A 21,760-nucleotide genomic window follows, 5' to 3' on the forward strand; every position below is an offset into this window, starting at 1 on the left:
CAAAATTTGTAAATGGTTTCAGGGACTATTATGAATTTGTCTCCCATCAAAAAATACTTTGCTAGTACAATTAATTCAAATTCCAGTCGTGTATATCTGTGCTCCGCACCCAGTGACCTGGAGCACCGCACTGGAGCATCGCACTGGAGCACCGCATTGGAGCATCGCACTGGAGCATCGCACTGGAGCATCGCACTGGAGCATCGCACTGGAGCACCGCATACCGCACTGGAGCACCGCACTGGAGCACCGCACTGGAGCATCGCACTGGACAATCAAGATCCCGGAACCCATGTTTGTAGTCCGCAACTCGGGCAGAAGAAGCTCGCTGGCTTGCAATAATTCTTCGCAGCGTAGCCGCCGCACGGGGCCCCTGAAGCACCATTGAATTCCGCATTTTTTTGAGCGTGCAAACTGGCGTCGCTATCACAAAAGATGCGGCCAAACTACCAAGGACCGCATGGCCTCGTAACGCACGTTTTATGACAAATAAAATCTGTGACATTTTCCTCGTGGTGCGTCCTCGGATAAGAAGAATAAGCGTCGTAAATTACGGCTATCTGGAAACCCCTAAATTGAGCATCCTTACTAAAAAGAACGCGCGCAGCAACATTAAATCTTGATTAAAGTGCTGCGCTCTTATGCAGCAAACTTGCCAGGCGGATTGACTGCTGCTCGCTCTAATTACGTCCGTGACGAACACAGGGTAATAAAGAATGAATGTGGTTGTATAACGCAAGTCAGAGACTGATGTTGTCAAGTCAAGGGAATGTGGACATTTAGATAATTGATTTACTATTCCGGGCTTAAATGGTCCTTATTTTGCTCAAGTGATTTGTCAGTATCCGCGACTATTTACTTAGTTTTTCTGCAGTTTATGTTCAGTAAATTTCGGGTCCAGTAAGATTAAAACAACATACTTTCTAAATGCACCAAATACTTCAACTTAGTTTAGTTCTTAATTCGTCCCTCAAAACGACGAAAAATACACTGGTCCTCTTACTGATTAGTTAGCGCGCAAACTAAGCGAATTTTACATTCAAAAGTTTAATGCAATTCCTATAACAATATGAGATCAAAATAATATCAAATTGAAAAAATTGTATATATATGAATGATAGCGTAGGATAACGATCGTCTTCCCTACCAAATAAATGTAACGACTAACTAATTTCAAGACCTTGCAAAACATGTTTTTAATTAAAAAGCAGGCGTTTTATAACATTTTAAAGGTGGCTGAGAATTTAGTAGCTATAGCGTAGTAATTACTTAGACCTCGGGGGAATATACAGAAAGATTCTGTGTTGCTCTTTAATGTGGATCTTTAATGTGGCTCCTTAATGTGGATCTTTAATGTGGCACTTGAATGTGGCTCTTTATCGTGGCTCTTTAATGTGACTATTTAATGTGGCTCTTCAATATGTGGCTCTTTAATGTGACTCCTTAATGTGGATCTTTAATGTGGCTCTTTAACGTGGCTCCTTAATGAGGCTCTTCAATATGTGGCTCTTTAATGTGGCCGTCTGCCGCTGTTGACTGCACATTAGAGCCTGGACAATATTCTGCGAAGTCAATGATTTTTGTGAACCCAACGCTTCCAAACAATAAAATCACTCTGCGCCACGAATAAATACCGATAAAAATAAATTTTGATGCAGTTAGCTGTACATATTCCATGCATAAACCTACGGAATTGCATCACTGCATTACCTGCGCCATTCACATGAGACTCGTAATCGATGCCTAGGAAATTCAAGATCTTTTTGAGATTGGCGTCGTTTATTCTGAGGCCTATTTGACGCATAGCTTATTTATTTTACATTTAATACATATATCAGAGAAGCTCTGATTTACGAGTCCCAAGAGAAATTAAAACTTCCAGTTGAAACTTCCTGGAGCAATCTTGGAGTATCCAGCCTACCAGGCCTAGCTGCTTGAATAACGATCCCTCAGATCCCATTTTAGCCACGACACCAATCGTGTTCACTAGCAGCAACTTGCGCAAATTTCGCGGTATGTCAAATTATGACAGTGAAAGTTTGAGTGGATAATATCGATGTAGTCAACATTCACCATAAATTTATAATAATTTTTTTAACTTCTAACGAATGGCAGTTTAGAGTTTTTAACTGTAAACAATCAATGTTTAAATATTGCTCAAATTAAAATCACGTGAATCATTGGCACGTTGATTGTGGTTGGAATCCTTCAACTACGTTGGCATAGTCATAGATAGCATAATTTCCTATAATTTTCTGGAAGATAGGAATATAGAATTATGTTATATTCTTTTACGAAAAAGCCTAATTGTGAAAATTTGCAGCGTAATTCGCATCCAAAAAAATAAATATTAATAAAAATTAATGTTCAGCAGCTTTCTATTTTACTTTTTAATAAAGCGATTTTGGGAAAAAATGTGCGAAATTTCACTGGTAAATTATGAAACTGTGATATTGCGTAAAAATTTCACTGGTAAATTATAAAACTGTGGTATTGTATTAAACTTTCACTGGTAAATTATAAAACCGTGGTACTGTGTGAAAATTTCCCTGATAAATTGGACATCGCACGATTCCACCAACTTATTATTTTAGACAGAGTTTATTTTATTTCTGATTTGTTTATGACACAAAATTATTTTGAGATATTGTAGAAAGATTTTGAAACCTAAATTACACTTTCTTACTAGTGAACGCTTATAAAAATACAGATCTCGTTATTAAAGGGGAGCGTCCGGATAAAAAATTATTTATGGACTGATCATTTTGAAATTTATTATATATATGTAAAACAGAAATCTAAAACTTTTTGTTCGCCTTAATTTAACGAAAAAAAAATAAATAAAACGTGAAGTTCAAAGAAACTTGCAAAAATGGTGGCACTGTAAAAATTTACCTCCTCATTCAATTAACGTACTACAACATCGAAAGACATATTATTTCGTTCCTAAAGACCATATCTAGCGATTGACCGTCCAGCTTTCCAGAATTCCTATTTTTTGGCTGGGGAAAAATAAAGTGGCCGGATTATCGCTAGATATTTTCTCACGAATCGAATGGTACGTCTCTCAATGATGTAGCTTGAAATACCTACCTCATCGCGGTTTGTTGAAGCCGCTTTGTAATAATTCTCCCAATAAAATGACATGAAAACACAGAAAACGTGATTCCTTCATTTTTTTATCAAGACGCTCCCCTTAACGCTTCACTTCCTAACAACAGTGAACGGAAACAACAACACATGTCCACTAATTAAAAGCCTTACCCTCGATTTCCGCTTCATGAAAGAGCCACAAACTCGGAGCTGCGAAGACCGCTGATGTCAGCCACGCCGCTGCCACTAGCTGACGAGCCCTCCGCCCTGTCGACACACGCGCTGTTACTGGGTGCTGACACCTACGCTCAGCTGACAGTTAATGCATGCTGACAACCAGCTTATTCTAGGACAGTTGTATGATAAGGAATACTATAGACTGACCATCACATAGGGTGAGACTTGAGTCTTACCGACAGTAACTATACTGTTCTGATTTAATACAGCACAGAGCAACTACTATCCTGTGTTACTACTGCCCTGTGTTACTACTGTCATGAGTTGCTACTGTACTAAGTACACACAATGAACGTGCAATGTCTGTTTTTCTATATATCATCTAACTCACTTCTACGGAGCGAGTCACTCATTACAGTGCAGTTTCTCCACAGACATTAATTACAGTTCTTAGCATTGATTGTGCAGTTCCTGCACTGCCATTATTCTAAGCCATTTACTGACTTCAGACTGTTGCGGCACTGAACAATACTGCACCGGAACAGTGGATGCACTAATGCACCAGCGGCCGAGACAGTGCATAGCTTAATTAACGCCGGGACAGTGGATGCACTAATGCACCAGCGGCCGAGACAGTGCATAGCTTAACGCTGGGACAGTGGATGCACTAATGCACCAGCGGCCGAGACAGTGCATAGCTTAACGCTGGGACAGTGGATGCACTGTATAGTGGCAGTGCATAGCTGGTACGCGGTTGGGGCATACACCATGACAGTTACAGGGAGGTAAATGTCATAGTACTGGGATATTAAAACATGATCAAAGCAGTACCACAGTATAAGTCACAGATAGCAGTGACCATAAAAATTGGTGAATGAAAGAGTAAAAAGATATATTTTTGTATTTCCATCACTGACACGTATCCATTTCTATCAATATACCTACACAGGTTTTTGTTGAACAGAGTAGATGCATAATATGACTAAGATAACACTTTTTCTGAAAATTTTTTTCATCCGGTCCTTGTTTGCGATTTAGCATCTGAACCATAAAACAGATAATTCTGAAAGACGCACTTATTCATGTTATATTCCCTCCAATATTTTTTCAAGTTAGTTTTCATAATTAAAACTCAGCAAATGAAGTTCTGGTCGAAAAATAATCTTCAATAAAGAGGAGTCCTCGTTAACGGAGCGTCGCATCTAAACTCTTCTTTAACGAGTCTCGCTTGAACTGCCGACGAGTTCGATGTTTTTAGACGCGGTTCATAAAACGGGGAGAATATTTAAGCTCCTCTGATATGATCCGAATTCTATCGAGGGTAACCCTGCAATTAATTTATGAAGATTTATTCGTTAGCTACTTGCCGAGTATTTTTTTTTTTTTTTTTTGCAAAAGGCGCAAGGCAATAATTCAATGTTGTCCTGGAAATAGGTCGCTTAAACAGGTCATCGATCGCCTCTCAACAAATTTCAGGTCAGATCTGTTTGCGTCTGTACACGAAAAAGTGTTGATGTTTGATTAGCAATGATCAACTGAGTTTGAAAATGTAGCTACATTTGCTCTAGTTTAATTAGCAAGATCAACCTCGCCCCTTCAAGGTTAAATATATTGCATTACGCTCCGAAGAATGCTTTGCCTTGGTATTATGGAACGCAATTCTATAGTAGATAATCAATTTAAGAAGTATTTCATGAGAGCAAATAATGGCATTTATTTATAGTTTTTCTTTGCGACATGAACTTTATTTGCTCGTTTCGAAGTCTGAACTACTTTTGAGACTTCCATCTAGAGTGTACTCAGTACAATGAACATACCACGAGATTCTACAAAATTCCCATCAATTGGACTTGATGTTGTATAGGATCACGGAGCCGCTTTAAGATTTCTCTTAATATCATACGAACAACGATTGAGTTCAAAAACGACTTCGAAAAAAAAAATTTGTAATCGTTCGATCCAACTGGGTATTCCGCGCTCATATCAAAAACTATCAATGCCCAATAGAGCAAACAGACATTTTCACGGCCAATTTGATCGCAACTAACATATTTTGTAATTATTATTTCATATTTTGTAATTTCATTTCTGTAAATTTTTAGAGTTTACACACAAAACGCATCAAAGGCTGTGTGGGCACAAGGCGCATATGCACGATGAAGACATGTGTTACACTGCTCGGAGAGAGCGAACAACACGGTAAGTCTTTTGGCAATAACTTCCATGTTGCGCTCTCACCACACCAACGCAGTGATTTCAGCCACATGTCGTAAATAACTGTAAAAAATTCGTTAAAGTCAAATTTAGAGGCCACATAGTGGCATACCACTATTCTAACGCAGCACCTTCAAACCATCGTATCCGTGTAACGAAGAAAGGCTTCACACAATACAATGAAAATATCTGAAGTGGTCTTTATTGGTAGATGTTTAAAAATTATTAGAAAATGTATTAAACTGAATAAATTCTCTATTTTGGAACCGCATGAAAAGGCGGGAAATACATTTGAGACTCAAAAAAGCATAAATTTATATCGAACCAGTAACAAATAACTATTTAACATACTTGCATATTTATACTAAATAAATGAAAAAATGAAAAAGTAAACAATACCCACAGAGTTTAATGAATTTATATTGTAATTTATCAATATGAGAATGCATAAACATTTTTAAAGTGCCGAAAATGAGTCATGAGAAAGTGAGTACGAGAAGAACAATTTTGGAAAATGAATGGAAAAGGTGGGACGCGTGTATGCAGATATATCTAAAATGAATGGAATAATGAGGCAAGATATACAGATTACATCAAGGAACTAACCAATAAGAATAGCAATGTATAATTCTCAAAAGTGAGCTCCAGATGTTTGTAAATTGCGACATCCGCTACTCGAAGGAGCACGAAAAATATCACGACAGGATATTTTATCAAACCATTAATGCAGCCTTCCATTACTCAATTTAATCAACTATGGCGTCTCCTTCATCAGAGTCACATCTTTACGTCACTATCAGAGTGACGCAGAAAGAGAAGCAAAGCTAGTGTTGTAATTTATCAATTGAAGAGATAACCTGGCTGTCCACTGCCTCTCTCACTTTTGCAGCCCAGGAATCTGGTCATTTTTGAAAACAAGTTTGATTGGCCTTCTGTCGGCTCTTTCGAACTCACTCCAGGTAACTGCACAAAGTGATCGAGAAAAAGCTCCTTCGCGAAATTACAGTTTGAACAGTTGGTTCTAGGAACGGAAAAATATTCCCACTCGATCGGAAAACTGGAAGTTTCGGTCCTTGAAGACTGACAAGTTGAAGAACTTTCAATTCGATGAGTTTCTTGCGATGTCGTTGCACGAACCCATCACCGGCACCTTGAATTGCCCAGCAAATGTTTAGATCAGCCTTTTCTCTTTGACAGGGATCAGTACAAACCATTCCTTGTTATATTAGTGACATCAAAGATCAGACGTTTCACCAGCCTTTTGTGAGCCTTCTTTTCAAATGAGTTTCATTAGAAACATTCTAAATTAAATTTAAACAACGAAAGCACGTAAGCAGGAGTATTTTTATTTTCCAACCAAACACACGAAATAGTCGCCTTGTGTGTACCGAGAGATTTATTATACCAAAATTAAAACGACTTCAAAACTGCTCTTACCAGCTCACTTTCACGATGTTCCTCATCGTTGTTACAGAGAATATTTCATCTTTTAAAATTCTCCTGGAATTCTGTAGCGTTATCTTGCCATCGTCCATCGTGAGAAACTAGATTCACAACTCCCGAGAAAATAACGCTGACTTCGCTCGCTTCTTTTGTTACATGGATTGTGCACTCATACAGGCAGCCATTATCTTCATCGGAAGACCTCATTGCACGCGAGGAAATAATAAAGAAAAGTTATAAATGACTCATCTTTCTTTAAAAGTTCGCAAACAAATCTGAACTTTTATCAAATAAAGTTGTGCAACCTCGGGACAAAAGTAATTCCAATTTTATGTCAATCGCTGCATTCATAAAACAAAATGATTGAAAATGCATAGCCTTGAGGCTTCTGAGTTACATGCAATTAATAAATTTTTTATCTGCATATTTCCGTTCCGAACATCTGTGTATTATTATAATTGCGAGGAATTTATCGTGTGCTTATACTGTACACGCATATGCATCTATAAAAAGTGAATTAACTGCAGAACTCAGTACCTAACTTCGGAACAAATTTTTTTGCACCGTTTACGCATGAAGTTTGACCTCATTCGCGACAAATTCTCAGTTTTATACTTTAAAGATTACGTTAAACAGGTCGTCTAGTTACACTGATCGAGGTCACGTATAAAAAGAAAAACTTGGCACAGTTTCATACATAGGATTCCAGTTACTAACTTAAGGGTTATTGGGTGATACATGGTGGGTGACATGGTCAATAACTTCACTGTTATTTGGTGACATATGTTCATGCAGTCGTTGTAAACGTCACTGTTATTTGATGCACATGTTCATGCAGTCATCAATAACTTCACTGTTATTTGATGCACATGTTCATGCAGTCATCAATAACTTCACTGATATTTGATGCACATGTTCATGCAGTCATCAATAACTTCACCGTTATTTGCATATTTGGTGACAAATGTTCATGCAGTCATCAATAACTTCACTGTTGTTTGGTGACAAATGTTCATGCAGTGGTCAATGACTTCACTGTTGTTTGGTGCACATGTTCATGCAGTCATCAATAACTTCACTGTTATTTGGTAGCACTGTAGCGGGAGAACTACGCTCCATACACAAAGTTACTGGGTCTCTGCAAGCGGGCCCTAACGTACGAGGATGAATCAATATGGATCAGTGAATCTTCAAAGGCCACACGGTATATTTAAATTTCATGGAGAATCCGCAGCCACAACATAGGACTATAAACTAAATGCGTATGGGTTTACGAGTACAGACATTATTTAGACATTAAACACAGAGACATTTATAGACATTACAACGTGTGGTAGTTCAAGCAAAGGTAGGCTGCCTACTATAGTACTAGCAAATAGCAATCCGCTTCCGCTGCTTCCCGCGAGAACTACCTACGCATACTTATTCTCTTCAGTCTCCGTCAGAGAGGTGCGGCGGCTGAAGAAAACTAACAGCGCGGCCAAGGCTGGCCCGCTACAGCACACATTCATGCTAGTACTCCCTTCGTTTCTCGTATTCATTGCAGTCAATAATTAACATCTTGTTAATACTAGTATACTAATAATACTGTACTCTAGTTAATACAGAAGAATCATTTTTATGGTAACTATTTAAATTTCTTACCCATTTAATTAATGCTACGGTCTGTTTTGACAATTAAAGAACGCAAGAATAAAATAACGAGACCAAGGCATTTAAAAAATAAACTTTGTTCAAACTGAGCCCGAAAAGAAAAGTTTTAAGTCAATTCATACGTAAATCTTGTATTATCTTGACAATTAACGAGCAAAAACTGAAGACACTGCACTTTGCGGTCAAAACTTTGTGACGCGTTCCTTGCGTACGCCACTCAAGTTGCGATGACTGAACTTAAAAAAATTGCGACGTCCTAGCAATTCTTCTGGGACTGCTGCCGAACTCAGGCAGTACGAGACTTTGGGAACTGTTGCCTGCAGTTCGAGACTTCAGGAACTGTCGCCTCCAGTTCGAGACTTCAGAAACTTTCGCCTACAGTTGAGACTTCAGGAACTGTCGCCTACAATACGAGACTTCAGGAACTGTCGCCTACAGTTGAGACTTCAGGAACTGTCGCCTACAGTTCGAAACTTCAGGAACTGTAGCTTACAGTTCGAGACTTCAGGAACTGTCGCCTGCAGTTCGAGACTTCATGAACTGTCGCCTGCAGTTCGAGACTTCAGGAACTGTCGCTTTCAGTTCGAGACTTCATGAACTGTCGCCTGCAGTTCGAGACTTCAGGAACTGTCGCCTACAGTTCGAGACTTCAGGAACTGTCGCCTACAGTTCGAGACTTCAGGAACTGTAGCCTACCGCCGACAGCACGAGACCGTTAATTACTCGTGTCATGCAATATTGGAGTTGCACGTTGGACGTTGTAGTAGAAAAATAAGACGTATGGTCCCCAAATCCGGTCGAGTATGAAGTGCATGCAACTGACGGCAAGTTGTTTGATTGTGTCTAATTATTTGTTGAATTTAAATTAAATTAAGAATTTTCGTGTAACTTTTCGCACTATATAAAGCAATAAGCTTCACACTTTCTTTGATTTTGGAACATTTTTTTTTCTACGGGGGAAACATTTAAAAAATATTACAGTTTTTGAAGGTTTTGGAATAAGAGTATTAGTTAACTGATTCATATCCAGCGAATATTATTGATGCTCATATCTACCATTTCAGCAGGAATGCTCATACCATTCCCACTGAATTTGGAAACTTCATAAAATTTAAATACCACGCATGCAGTAGAAATATATTCCTGAGCGAATATATTTCATGAGCGAATTCCTGAAATAGCGAATTCCTGAGCTTTGTATGCATAATCGATGTATCATTTCATAAATTAATCGGATTAAAACGAAACGTACACATGATTGCAATACGGATGGTTTTCGGTGATTATAGTTATCGAAATGATAGCAGACAATTTAATATGCATGGATTAAACAACAGCTGCGTTGTCTGGGACCTTTGGACAATTTTTCGTACTGTAATATTTGCGGATCGTGCATGCATATTTATTCTACGTCATAATTCACTTAGTTAAATCATGAATAAAATGTTTTGGTAAACGGGAAACCAATTCAGTTCAAATTTACGAGTATAATAACTATAGGTAATTGGCACTTAGAATTACCAATCTTGTCATGAACTAGACACGAAAAGGCTATCAATGTAATGAAGTGCAAGGAATATTATAAAATTTTAATGTAATACCTGCTCCTCCTCTTCATGAACATGTTAAGATCTGGTATACTATGTATATGGCCAGGTCAGCAGTGACTTTCACGTATTAAATTTGTTCCAAAAACAACTGCGCCAAGTGTATCAACAAATTAAAATAAACTGATTCCATTTATTGTATACCTATAACTATCAGTTCGACATTATTAAACGACCGGTGTCTCATTAATTTATAAATCGACCCAATTTTAAAATTCACTATTTTTGACCATGTTTAAATCGTTAATCATCAAGATTGAGATCTATTAATCTTTAAATTCTGACGTCATAGGGCGTTAAAGTGTTATTCTTTAGCAAGTCTGAAATAAAATATGCTAAGTGTATGAACTACTACAACTATTCACTTTTAATGTATAAAGTTTACCCATATTAGATTCGCCACTTGCTGAGACTCAAACACATTTGAGTAATATAATTAATTAAATTTAACTATGCGAAACGTGTAATTTCTATACATGTCCATGCCATTCAGAAAGAATTCATCATGTACTAATCAAGAGTATTTTTGTACTTGATTAATTAATATTGTGTGGAATTTGACTTTCATATATTTTAAGATTTTAACGAATAAGATTTTCTGGTTTCTGCAGTAGCTCTTGGAGCCCGAGATCTGGAGCTTAAAGTTTTACTAATAAATTTGGATTGAATTTTATTCCCATATCTGAAAAACTCAATCTGAATTGCTTGGGCTTGTAAATACTATAGTTGCTATATACTGTATATGAGGCTGCTTATAGCAGCTGCTCAGCGTATATGATAGGTCCATAGACATGCACATGCCCGGTCCACAAAACTTTCAATCCCACACCATTCATTCGTCATCTCCATTCGTTAAGCACATGCAGTAACATTATTAAATAATAAAGAAACGCAGGTAAATACAGAAAACAGATAGAGAGTCATGTTGACTTTAGATCAATTGAGGAACAATATTTTTCAGGTGTGTAACTCAAATCAGCGCAGCAAGTCCCGGTTTCTATCGTTATATCCGCTCAATGTCTTATTTATCACAGATAATTTGGAATAATCATTAAAAGTCTCAGTACTTAATGCCTCATTATTCAGCACAGTTGGTGGGCGATGCAACTCTATTTGTGTCAGTGTGGTAATTTATTATACCAGGAAAAAGGAGGAGGTCGAGTCAGGCTGCCGGAGAAATTATACAATAAAATCTGATTAGAATAATAAATAATATCATAGGGAAGGTCCGCTCACCGCTGCAAGAAAAAATTGTTTGAGATAACATAATCATAATAAGATTCAATATAATGATCGACGGTCTACTCACAGCTGCCGGAGAAGTTCATGGGATGCGAGATGGCGTCGTAGCGGTCGATGCTGAGCGCCACGAGCACGTACGTTGACGAGTACGTCACCAGGATCTGATAACACATGTAAAAAATATAACTTAGTACTCACTGCAATGAGTGACAGAGAGCGCATTTTCTCGTCGACGAAAACGTGAAGTCACGGACGGACAGACAGACGGACAGACAGACGGACGGACGGACAGACGAACATGGCGAGCACAATACTGCATTTTTTTCATAAATGAGAAAATGCGCTAAAATGCTCATCATATTAATCTCTAGTGTAATACACTCAATAGTACAATTGAATGCATTAATCTCTAGTGTATTGAATGTTAATCTCTAGTGTATTACACTCAATAGTACTATTGCTCGGAATAATTCATGCTGGTAGGGAATTCAACAGTGGTATCCTGTCTCAGTCATTAGAATTCAGTCGGTGCATTTGATTATGCAAGACTCGACTGTAAGAAAAACTTTATTTTTCCAAGCGAGAGTCTCATCACTAAAAAGTCCAATTTTCAACGGCATGTCCTATCACAGTCAAGTTCTAAACTGCAAGTCTGTATATTCACATGGCCAAATCCCCTTCTCATTACACAAGGTCAAGTCAAATTTGTCCAATCTTCAAGTCCGCGGTCTCATTTCAGTTCGCAAAAACAAATTTTTCGCTGTCAGAACACGTCTCTCTGTGGCACTGAACCGAAAGATCGAACTCGTTCGACGAAAGCCGAGGAAATCAACGAAATGATGTGACCTTTACGATTCTTTGATGTTTCTTCTTGATAACTTCAATCGTTCGATGCAACATGTCTCGCCAGACGCGGTGGGACAAACTTTGATAAGTCTCGGATATGCCACTCGACTGATATACCTTTGCCAGGGCAACGATGAAAACTTTTTAAATCCGCTCTAGCCGCCATTAACGATGAGTCTCGAAAAGGATCTAAGCACTTATCGTCTCATGTGATATTTTAATAAAAAATATCTTTGCACTCGTGAGCATTCACGAGCTAAATCTCGGCTCAATGCCGTAAGCTGGGACTGTTTTTGACATCGTATATTGCTTGGAGGTTTAGAGTATAAAATGTTATACTTCTGAATTTGACACGAAGCGGAATAAGTTGTGCAAGGAATTAAATCCAGATGATATTTGAGGAATTCAGGTATTTTTATGGTTTTAAGCGCATTTGGCATTGGATTGAAACAGAGATCAATGAACATTATTGACCTGATTTTGCCAACATATGTCACTAAGGAACCACTTGTTGCGAACGGTAACAGTTCATTCGCCGCAAGTGTCGCTTAGTGCTCTTCGCCGGGCTGTGTCGACGATACAAATGTCAAAAATTTTGGCTAAAACATACGGAATGTAAAAAAATCCTTTTCTTGTCAATCATTAGGATTGGCCATTACTGAATCCGCGATTCAGTAATGGAATCCAAGCGATGTTGCTGCATGTGAGACGCCAATGTGGACGGATTCATTAGTTTTCATCAGTATTCATCAGCTTCCATCCCATGACTATTCTTCGCTGAAACAAATGTTCGGATAATAGGAATAAAGAAATAGAAGGTAATTAGCTACTGGTATGATTGTATATTTATAGGTTCATGGAAAAGTAACTCGCACTGCTCCGGTGGTGCCCGAAATTGTCTGGCCAAAATACCTATGTTTATATTTTGTAATTTGTCTACATTAGAATCACTGAACGCAAACCCTGAAGTATAAGACGTTTCTTACAAGCAATGAGTAAACCTGATTCATTCCTTTGCTTCTGTAATATTTTACTGTTGAACAAAAATATTCCTGTCAAGTCCATATACCTCTGTATTATCGATATCTGACTGTCTCATTCGTAATAGTATTCAATTTTTAATGCTGTGGTTAAGTGAAATTTTGAAGCGAATTATAAGCCTCGTTGAAGATAATGCGAGGCAACATGACACTTATTTTCACTTCACGATCTAGAATTATAATATTGCAAAGCCACCCGCGTCAAGTTCACTTGCATCAAAATCTCTTGATAGTGCACGAAGTTCTCAATCGTCCATTGATTACCACACTTAAATGGTCCCTGGTGAACTCAGTGTACCTCAAGACCTCTGAAAACTTCAACCGTTGATCTCAATTCGGGGGTTTATTTCTAAAGTTCGATATCAAAACTTAGGGATTTTTAGTCTTTCGTATAACCTTGAGTCTTTTCATCATGCAGCAAAGACTGCAAACCTGCTGCAACGCAGAGTGAAAAACCTGAGGAAGACTAAAAATCTGAAAGAGATTCGCAACCTGAGTGCGATTCAGAACCTGTTGGGCTCGAGATTCATCTCAGGGATGCACCCGACCTCAATACTGCGTATGTGATATGATAGACAAAAAAATTCGAAGAAAATATTCCTTGCTGGTGAAGAGAATAGATTTTTATTTCAAAACAATTTCGACTTAGATGGCTTGAAGGCTAAGCGATTTCCATAAAACCGAATAGACATTAATTTCAGTGTACGGTTGATTGAGTTTTTCCTATTTAAAATTGAGCCTTTCTTGCATGGTTACTTGGTATTTCACTTGGTACCATATTTATTAACAAGTGTAATAAGTTTCTTTCTTATAGGACGTAAGCGATGAGCATGGTGATTGCTTCATTAAAGTCATAAAATCGAAAACGTTAACAGGATAAATTTAGCTTCTCGTCGATTGTAGATGACTGCTGGGCAGATACAAGAGAATGTATATAGAAGCTGGGTCTAACGTGAACTCAACTTTTGTATTGTACGCTATCATTTATACATGCCCAAACATTATAAATTGTATCTAAACGTTGAATAGAACCTAGGGCTAACACAGCCATTTCAATTTGATATTTGAATACAACGATCGTGGAGAACAAGAATAAATAGATTCCTGTTCTGCCACACAAAAAAAATGTTGTCTGGTGTAATCGATTGCGCGATTTATTTCTGAAACATTTACACAATTCCGAGATGCGACCGATGAAACGTGGCAATGAAATCGAGGCGTTGCAATATAGCACAGCGACATCAAGATACCTGCACAGCGTCCTGTCGGACATTGCACAGGGACTTCATAATCAACGAACAGCATTCTATGGGTATTGCACAGCGGCTTTATGTTCACTGCACTGCGTCCATTTGCTTATTGCATGACATCCTTTGTTCATTGCACAGCATCCTTTGGTCATTGCCCAGCTGCTTCATAGTCATTGCTCAGCGTTCTGTTGGTCATTGCCCAGCCACTGCATGATAATTTCACAGCCACTTCACGATCCCTGAACAGCTGCTTCATGATCACAGCACTGCGTCCATTTGATCATTGCACAGCCACTTCACGATCATTGCACAACCACTTCACGATCATTGCACAACCACTTCACGATCATTGCACAACCACTTCACGATCATTGCACAGCCACTTCACGATCATAGAACAACCACTTCACGATCATAGAACAACCACTTCACGATCATTGCACAACCACTTCACGATCATTGCACAACCACTTCACGATCATTGCACAACCACTTCCCGATCATTGCACAACCACTTCACGATCATTGCACAGCCACTTCCCGATCATTGCACAACCACTTCACGATCATTGCACAGCCACTCAGCCACTTCACGATCATTGCACAGCCACTTCCCGATCATTGCACAGCCACTTCACGATCATCGCACAGCCACTTCACGATCATTGCACAGCCACCTCACGATCATTGCACAGCTGTTCGGACGTTCCTGGGCCTATACTTTCAAAAAAGTTAAGAGATCGTGAGTTCATCAGCCAATCATTGACGGCCTTTCAAGCAAAATCCACCAATCATAGGCAAGAAAATAGAGCGTAAGTACTTACGTTCACTTAGCGAGTTTTGAAAGTATGGCCCCTGATCTCCGAAGAATGTTATGCTAGTCTCCTCACTGACAGCAAGGCTCGTGTCTCGAGCGTGCAAGGCTAAGCGGGCGAGACTAGCCCAGTAAAGACTGCTCAGAGGCGCTGCTTAACCTCAATGAAAACACGTGCTTACACACGTGAAAATAAACAAATTTGTCAGTCACAGATGGACATAATTTAATAAAAATATTAATTCTAGATTTGATTCATACTTATTTGCAAATTTTTGCTCCAACGATGTCTTGCTGCAATGAGAGTTGCCAACATAATTTTTTTAGGGATGTTAAACTTTCGATTTTGGTGTTCCAGGGAGTTTGGTAGAATTTCAGCCATAGAATGCCTTTGGTTGGGTTTTTAAAAGTCATCTCGTGAAACACTATGCTGAAAAATATATTCAGACATTCAACTGATCCCTGTTAGAGTGTCTTCTGAAGTTGGAGAAAGCGATCGAGAATCAATATAGGCCTTGCTCGTCGCAAGTCGCATCTGGCGACTGCGGTAAATAATGCACGCACTGTACAATATCCGCGGTTGCGGAACATGGTAAACCAATAACATGAGTCCAGACCTCGGGTATGAATTATCGATTAATCTCTCCTGAGCTCACCCACCCTTTCGATGCCAAACGCAAAATGTGTCGAGAGAAAAGTTATTGCAATCTCTTATTATGCATAATTTGTGGTGCAAGTGCACAAATGCTATCTATGCAGCATATTGTGCAAGAATATCTATAAGATAGCAAGCCACAAATGTCAGTTATGAGGCCTATATTAAGAACAATTAAATTATGTCCGATGCATTTCAATATCGGAATGTATTCATAAGTGACGCTGATGCTAATAATAATACCAGCAACATATTTGTATTAGCAATAATATGTAATACTTATTCACGATAAGCCGATATCAGAGAGCGATATTGCGTCCATTGGTAAGAGGAAGGAAATAACCGGAAGGCTCTTCATTTATAAGGACTTGATATGAAGACTTGTAAGACTTGACGTATATTGCCACCGGGGAGGATATTGGCCCACGTTTACCTATTAATGACACTCCATTTTTTCTGCGAGTGATTCAAGCCAGGTAAACAAGTGTCAGTTTAGTCATTCTTGGTTACAATTTGAATTCCGATAAAGCTTATAAGTATTTACGTATTTACTCAATCCGACTTTAAATTGGGATTAGTTCAAATTTTTTGGTAATATCCTTCTAAAAAAATCTTACTTTATTTTACTTTGTGGCGTTGTTTTTCTAACATTAATTCAGAGTTAATATTGATCTGCTTGCGTCTCAGGCAAATATTCTTTCGCACTTCATTCTTCTTTATTGGATAATGGCGGGTAATCCCAGCGTTGTCCGAGATAAAGATAATCCCTAAGATTTGATGACCTTCTCGTATCTTTCTAACCTCATGCTGACAGGGACGCTGGATTACAACGTGTAAAATTGACAGTAACATGCATCACAGAACGATCGTTGGTATACAAATAATCGCTACATATTTAGAGACCTGTGACAAAAAATACACAAAAACCAATTTTCTGAAACATAATTTAGACTAACAGGGTAATTCTTGAGTTATTTTCCTCGGGATAGATAAATAAAATATGTTTGGAATAAATTCTATACTTCTGTTATCAAAACGTCTTTCCTGCTAGCCATATAATTAGACTAGGAAAGAACCTCATTTCCATCCCCGCTTTTCACAGCTTCAATGTTTTCCGACTAAATATAGGAAAATTTTTGATCCAGATAGCATTGCTCCACGATATTATTTGAAGAAAGGTGCCCTGCAATCCTTTTATAATTAGCACGTCCAGCACCCCAAAATGCAGGATTTAATATTAAATAAATCACAATGTTGCTGAACAACCATCAATATAGGTTAATTTCTCACCTGAGAAAAGCGAACTAATTTGCATGCCGCGTTGCCGGCATACCAAACAACAGTGATCTTCCAGACGAGATCCGTGAGCACGCTCACCAGCCCCACCAGCAGATCTGGCCACACAAGATCATGATGTAAATAAATGGATTCACAGCTGGCACATCACTTGCATTTTAGACCATACACCAGACAATTTCACAGCGAAAGAAAAGATGTTTGGAATATACCTTGACATTTCCTTGAAAATCACCATTCACTCAGATCACAATTTTATGATCTTTTGAAAACTTAATTGTAATGCCTATATAAATTTTCATTCGAAATATTAGATTTTATTTCTACCAATAAATATTATAGTATATCTGCCAATACGATAATTCCATCACCCCAATAGAGATAGTAAAGGCCATTTTATCTTGAACTCAGAATTATTAGCCCAGTCATTAAAAGTGCATGGGATTCAAAATTAACATTCAAGCTGAAGACAATGTTATGTTAGAAGATATGTTAGAACCCAACTTTAACCCGTAGACAGGATCCCTCGTTTACTCACGCAAGTTGCGCATTTTACTCATCTACTCGAAAATATTAGGATACGTTTCCTCATCATCTCATATTCCTGTCTGCGGCCAGGCCGAGCGTTGTTTCTGAGTATAAGTTTGATCTCGATACTGTTGCACTAGTCTATTCTCAGCAAGCTGCTCGCCTTCAAACTTTGAGGTAAAGTAATGACCATCCTTAACAAACCAATTTTCCAACTTCCAGCTATGCCGTGGCACGATTCTTGCTATGGAATCTCGCTTCACAAGCGAATAAATTGCAAGATCAATAAGACGGGAGTTTCTAAACTAGCGCTGCCTAATAGAATGGAGCAAACAATCCACCTTACTGAGCTCGTTTAATTCAAGTCATTCTAGCTTTTCTTTCCCAAACTTCTATGAGAGTCCGACCAACTTTGCAGCTTATTTCAATAGCTGAGTACAACATGAATGTTTACTGGCCAAAAGTATGGGCATGAGAGCTGAGACTGCTTGCACTACAAGCAAGCTAATTGCAACGAGGCTGAGATGAGGCCGCTGTCTACACCTTGCATACGGTGCTTACCAAGTCAGTTTATCAAGACCAATCAGGGTTACGGCTGCAATTGGGATCTTAAATTACAACGGAGATATATTGTAGCGCAACATACATTATGAAGAAATTTATCGCCGACTTGTACGATTAGAATCACTCAGCGAATTCCTGAATTTCATGTAGTTCACGCATTTTACTCACCCGCCAGCGCGAGGTGCATGATGAAGAAGTTGGTGCGAGACTTGCGTGCCTTGGATCTCTCATTTACTCACGCAATTCACGCATTTTACTCACCAGCCAGTGCAAGGTGCATGATGAAGAAGTTGGTATGCGAGACTTGCGTGCCTTGGATCCCTCATTTACTCACGCAATTCACGCATTTTACTCACCAGCCAGTGCGAGGTGCATGATGAAGAAGTTGGTGCGAGACTTGCGTGCCTTGGATCCCTCATTTACTCACGCAATTCACGCATTTTACTCACCTGCCAGCGCGAGGTGCATGATGAAGAAGTTGGTGCGAGACTTGCGTGCCTTGGAGAGCCGCAGCGCCGCTATCACCGCCGCGTTGCCCAGCACGATGGACAGCAGCAGCAGCCACAGCACCGCGAACTGCTCTGCCTGCGCAACAGAATTATATTTATAAATGAGTAGCCAATTTTTTGCCCTTTTTGATAATTCAAACTTAGTCATAATGAATTTGTTTCGGAAAAATTTGAAACTGGTCAAGTTAATTTGAGAAGTAGAGAATTAGATAAATTACATTTGCTTCATGGAGTCATTAGGTATGCTTGCTGGATGAAATCAAACTTGTGCCGTCATCAGCTCGAGAACGAGAGATCGATCTTCGGATTAAATCGGATTAAATTAATTAGCGAACTCAAATTCTACAGTGGAATACTCATCAAAATTTATTTTATTCGTCATCTGCATGGGTTATTGGATATTATGCGATCCCAAAACAGGCAAGCAAACAAATACTAAGGATACTAAGGAAACTCACTCATATTTGATGAAAGATTGAATTTGAAAACTGAAATTTCTTTAAAGTAAATATGAATTATTTAATTTAATGCTTATGAGTCAACGCTATGGTAGATCTATTAATAAATTCCATTGCCACATTTAAGTAAAGTTTAATCGACTCTAATTGCATGTAAAATAACTTCGAATTCCCCAATAAATTCCCCAGTAAAGTAGAATATATCAAACCCCACATTTAATTACACTGGCCCTCCACGGTGTATGAAAAGCCAAACGAAGGTTCGAACTTTATTCCTCTGAAACAACTAGCCCGATTGTTCAATGACTCGTCGCAATGCCCTGTCCCAGATCTGAGGGATTTTTGACCTCATGCCGCGGCCGTACAAACTCTGACAATTTCGAGCCCATCTCGCCCGCCGCCATTCAAATGAAGATGCGGTCTCACCGCACGCTTCTGATCGCGTCAAGAATGCCAAGCAAGCTGAAATAATCCCGCTGCCATAATTACTTGGTCCAGTTCCGTGAAAACACGTCGTTCAAAACAGGTCGCCTAGCTCCTGTGGTGACCCATTAAGATGGCATTCCCGGTAGGAATAGCATTGCCAGCAGGAATACTAATTTGTTTGCATGAGCAGCCAGCGTTAAAGCTGTTACGTTTGGCTTCCATACGAAATTTAAATGACGCCTGGAATTGCTGAGATGATCATTCGAAGAAATTGGTGATTTTTCTGAGCCCGAAATAACAATGGCGTCATCATCAGCTCTCATGTTGTGAGTATTTATGTCACTGCTAATGACGAATTTAATTGCTAGACGTCATTAAAAGCACTCGACAATACAGCACAGTCGGTGAATTTTTCTTGGAATTTCTATTTAATTACCTCATAAAATACTTGCACTGGAATATAATTATTATCTATAATAAGCACTAAAAGAGTAAACACGGGGCAGCGGGCCAACTGATTTTTTAAACTAAATTTTTGAAAAGGTTTTAATTGATACGAAGTAGTTCTTTGTTTTCTTTAAACTTACAACTAATGAGGAATGTATGATGTGAATTAGACGCCAATAGAGTTATTCAATTTTTAATGAAACACTATTTTGTAAAAAGTGCCAAATGGGCCCATTATCCCACCCCTGGGGCACTGGGTCCATGGGCTTGGAGCAAGTCTCCCACCGGTGGTCCCATTACCCAAATAGCATATATTTTGTTTAAAGATGATAAAACAACACTTTACAGTTTAAAAAATGAAAATTTAATAAAAATACTACATTAATTCATTTATTAACCACTTGAAAAAAGTATCCTTAACTTGACAAAAATATATTCTTGGCTTACAAAAGTCCATCACTGACGTGAAAAAATCTTTCCTTGAAATGAAAATATATATATCCTTGACTCGAAAAAATATCTTTGCCATTAAAATTCATCCTCGACATAAAAAATGTATCCATGACTAGAAACAATATATTTACTTGACCAGAAAAAACTTCATTCCAGTTTCGTCCATAATCTAGATATTATGTGCAGGAAATTCGTACTTACTCGTGATTTCAGTAAACACCAAAAAAACTCAAACTTTTGGCTCGTTGATGCTGACTGAAATCACCTTTCATAGTAAAGATTCAACAACTCGTGTCAAACTAATTGCTTCAGGAATGCGAATATTCATCTTGTGCCGCTCCATGATCGACATTCTTCAGCCAATCCCTGCCAGCCATTATTACTATTTTCTCTTTGCTTGTTAAATGAGCGATTTTAAATTTGTCGCTCAGCAGCACTGATTTCAATTCTCATCACATCTGTACATGTCAGCCCAAACATTATTTTTTTATCTTTAAATGCGCGTAGCTATTGCTACTCCCGCATCTTCAGGGATAGGCTATATTTCTCGTATCGTCCTAAACAAAGAACTCCAGACATACTGGAGTTAAGTTTGCGAACAGTTGGCTATATATTGACTTCTTGCAATCGCGTTGTAAGCGTGAAAGAAAGATAAGGTAATTAGAGTAATTAAATACGAGTAATTAAAAATTAGAACCTGCTGCTTGAGGAGGAAAATAAAAAATTACACTACAAAAATCACACAATAATTTGTAATTCAAAAAGCTAGTCATAGCTTTGAAGAGCTCATTGAGACAAATCTAATGAAGTATAACACAAGACTTCACAGAGGGGTATTGAGCCCACCATGGGCGCTTTGCCCCGTGACACGCGTGGGCCCGTTGCTACACTAGGTTTCATTTCACTTATATCGTGTCAACATTTTATTTTAAAAGCTATAATAGTCAAAACTTGAACTCAAAATTATCCCTATAAAGAAACTTTTCAAAATATAATTCATAGTACTTTCAAAAGCTTCATATACATTAATCGAAAATAGTTCTAT

The 21,760-nt window shown here is 38.4% G+C and overlaps 1 protein-coding gene across 1 annotated transcript in view; it reads right to left on the reverse strand.

Moving 5' to 3' along the window:
• Positions 1-19,003, reverse strand: part of LOC108666673 (cardioacceleratory peptide receptor) — a gene marked incomplete at its 5' end in the record, with an annotated part of 30,497 nt that extends 11,494 nt beyond the window's left edge. Inside the window, 4 exon segments of the mRNA XM_047883133.1 lie at positions 3,265-3,360; positions 11,497-11,590; positions 17,325-17,428; positions 18,872-19,003. Coding sequence (XP_047739089.1) covers positions 3,265-3,360; positions 11,497-11,590; positions 17,325-17,428; positions 18,872-19,003 — 426 coding nt within the window.
• Between the last annotated feature and the right edge of the window lie 2,757 nt (positions 19,004-21,760).

This window comes from Hyalella azteca, unplaced genomic scaffold (genome assembly GCF_000764305.2).
Source record: "Hyalella azteca isolate HAZT.00-mixed unplaced genomic scaffold, Hazt_2.0.2 contig12078, whole genome shotgun sequence".
Classification (NCBI taxonomy): domain Eukaryota; kingdom Metazoa; phylum Arthropoda; class Malacostraca; order Amphipoda; family Hyalellidae; genus Hyalella; species Hyalella azteca.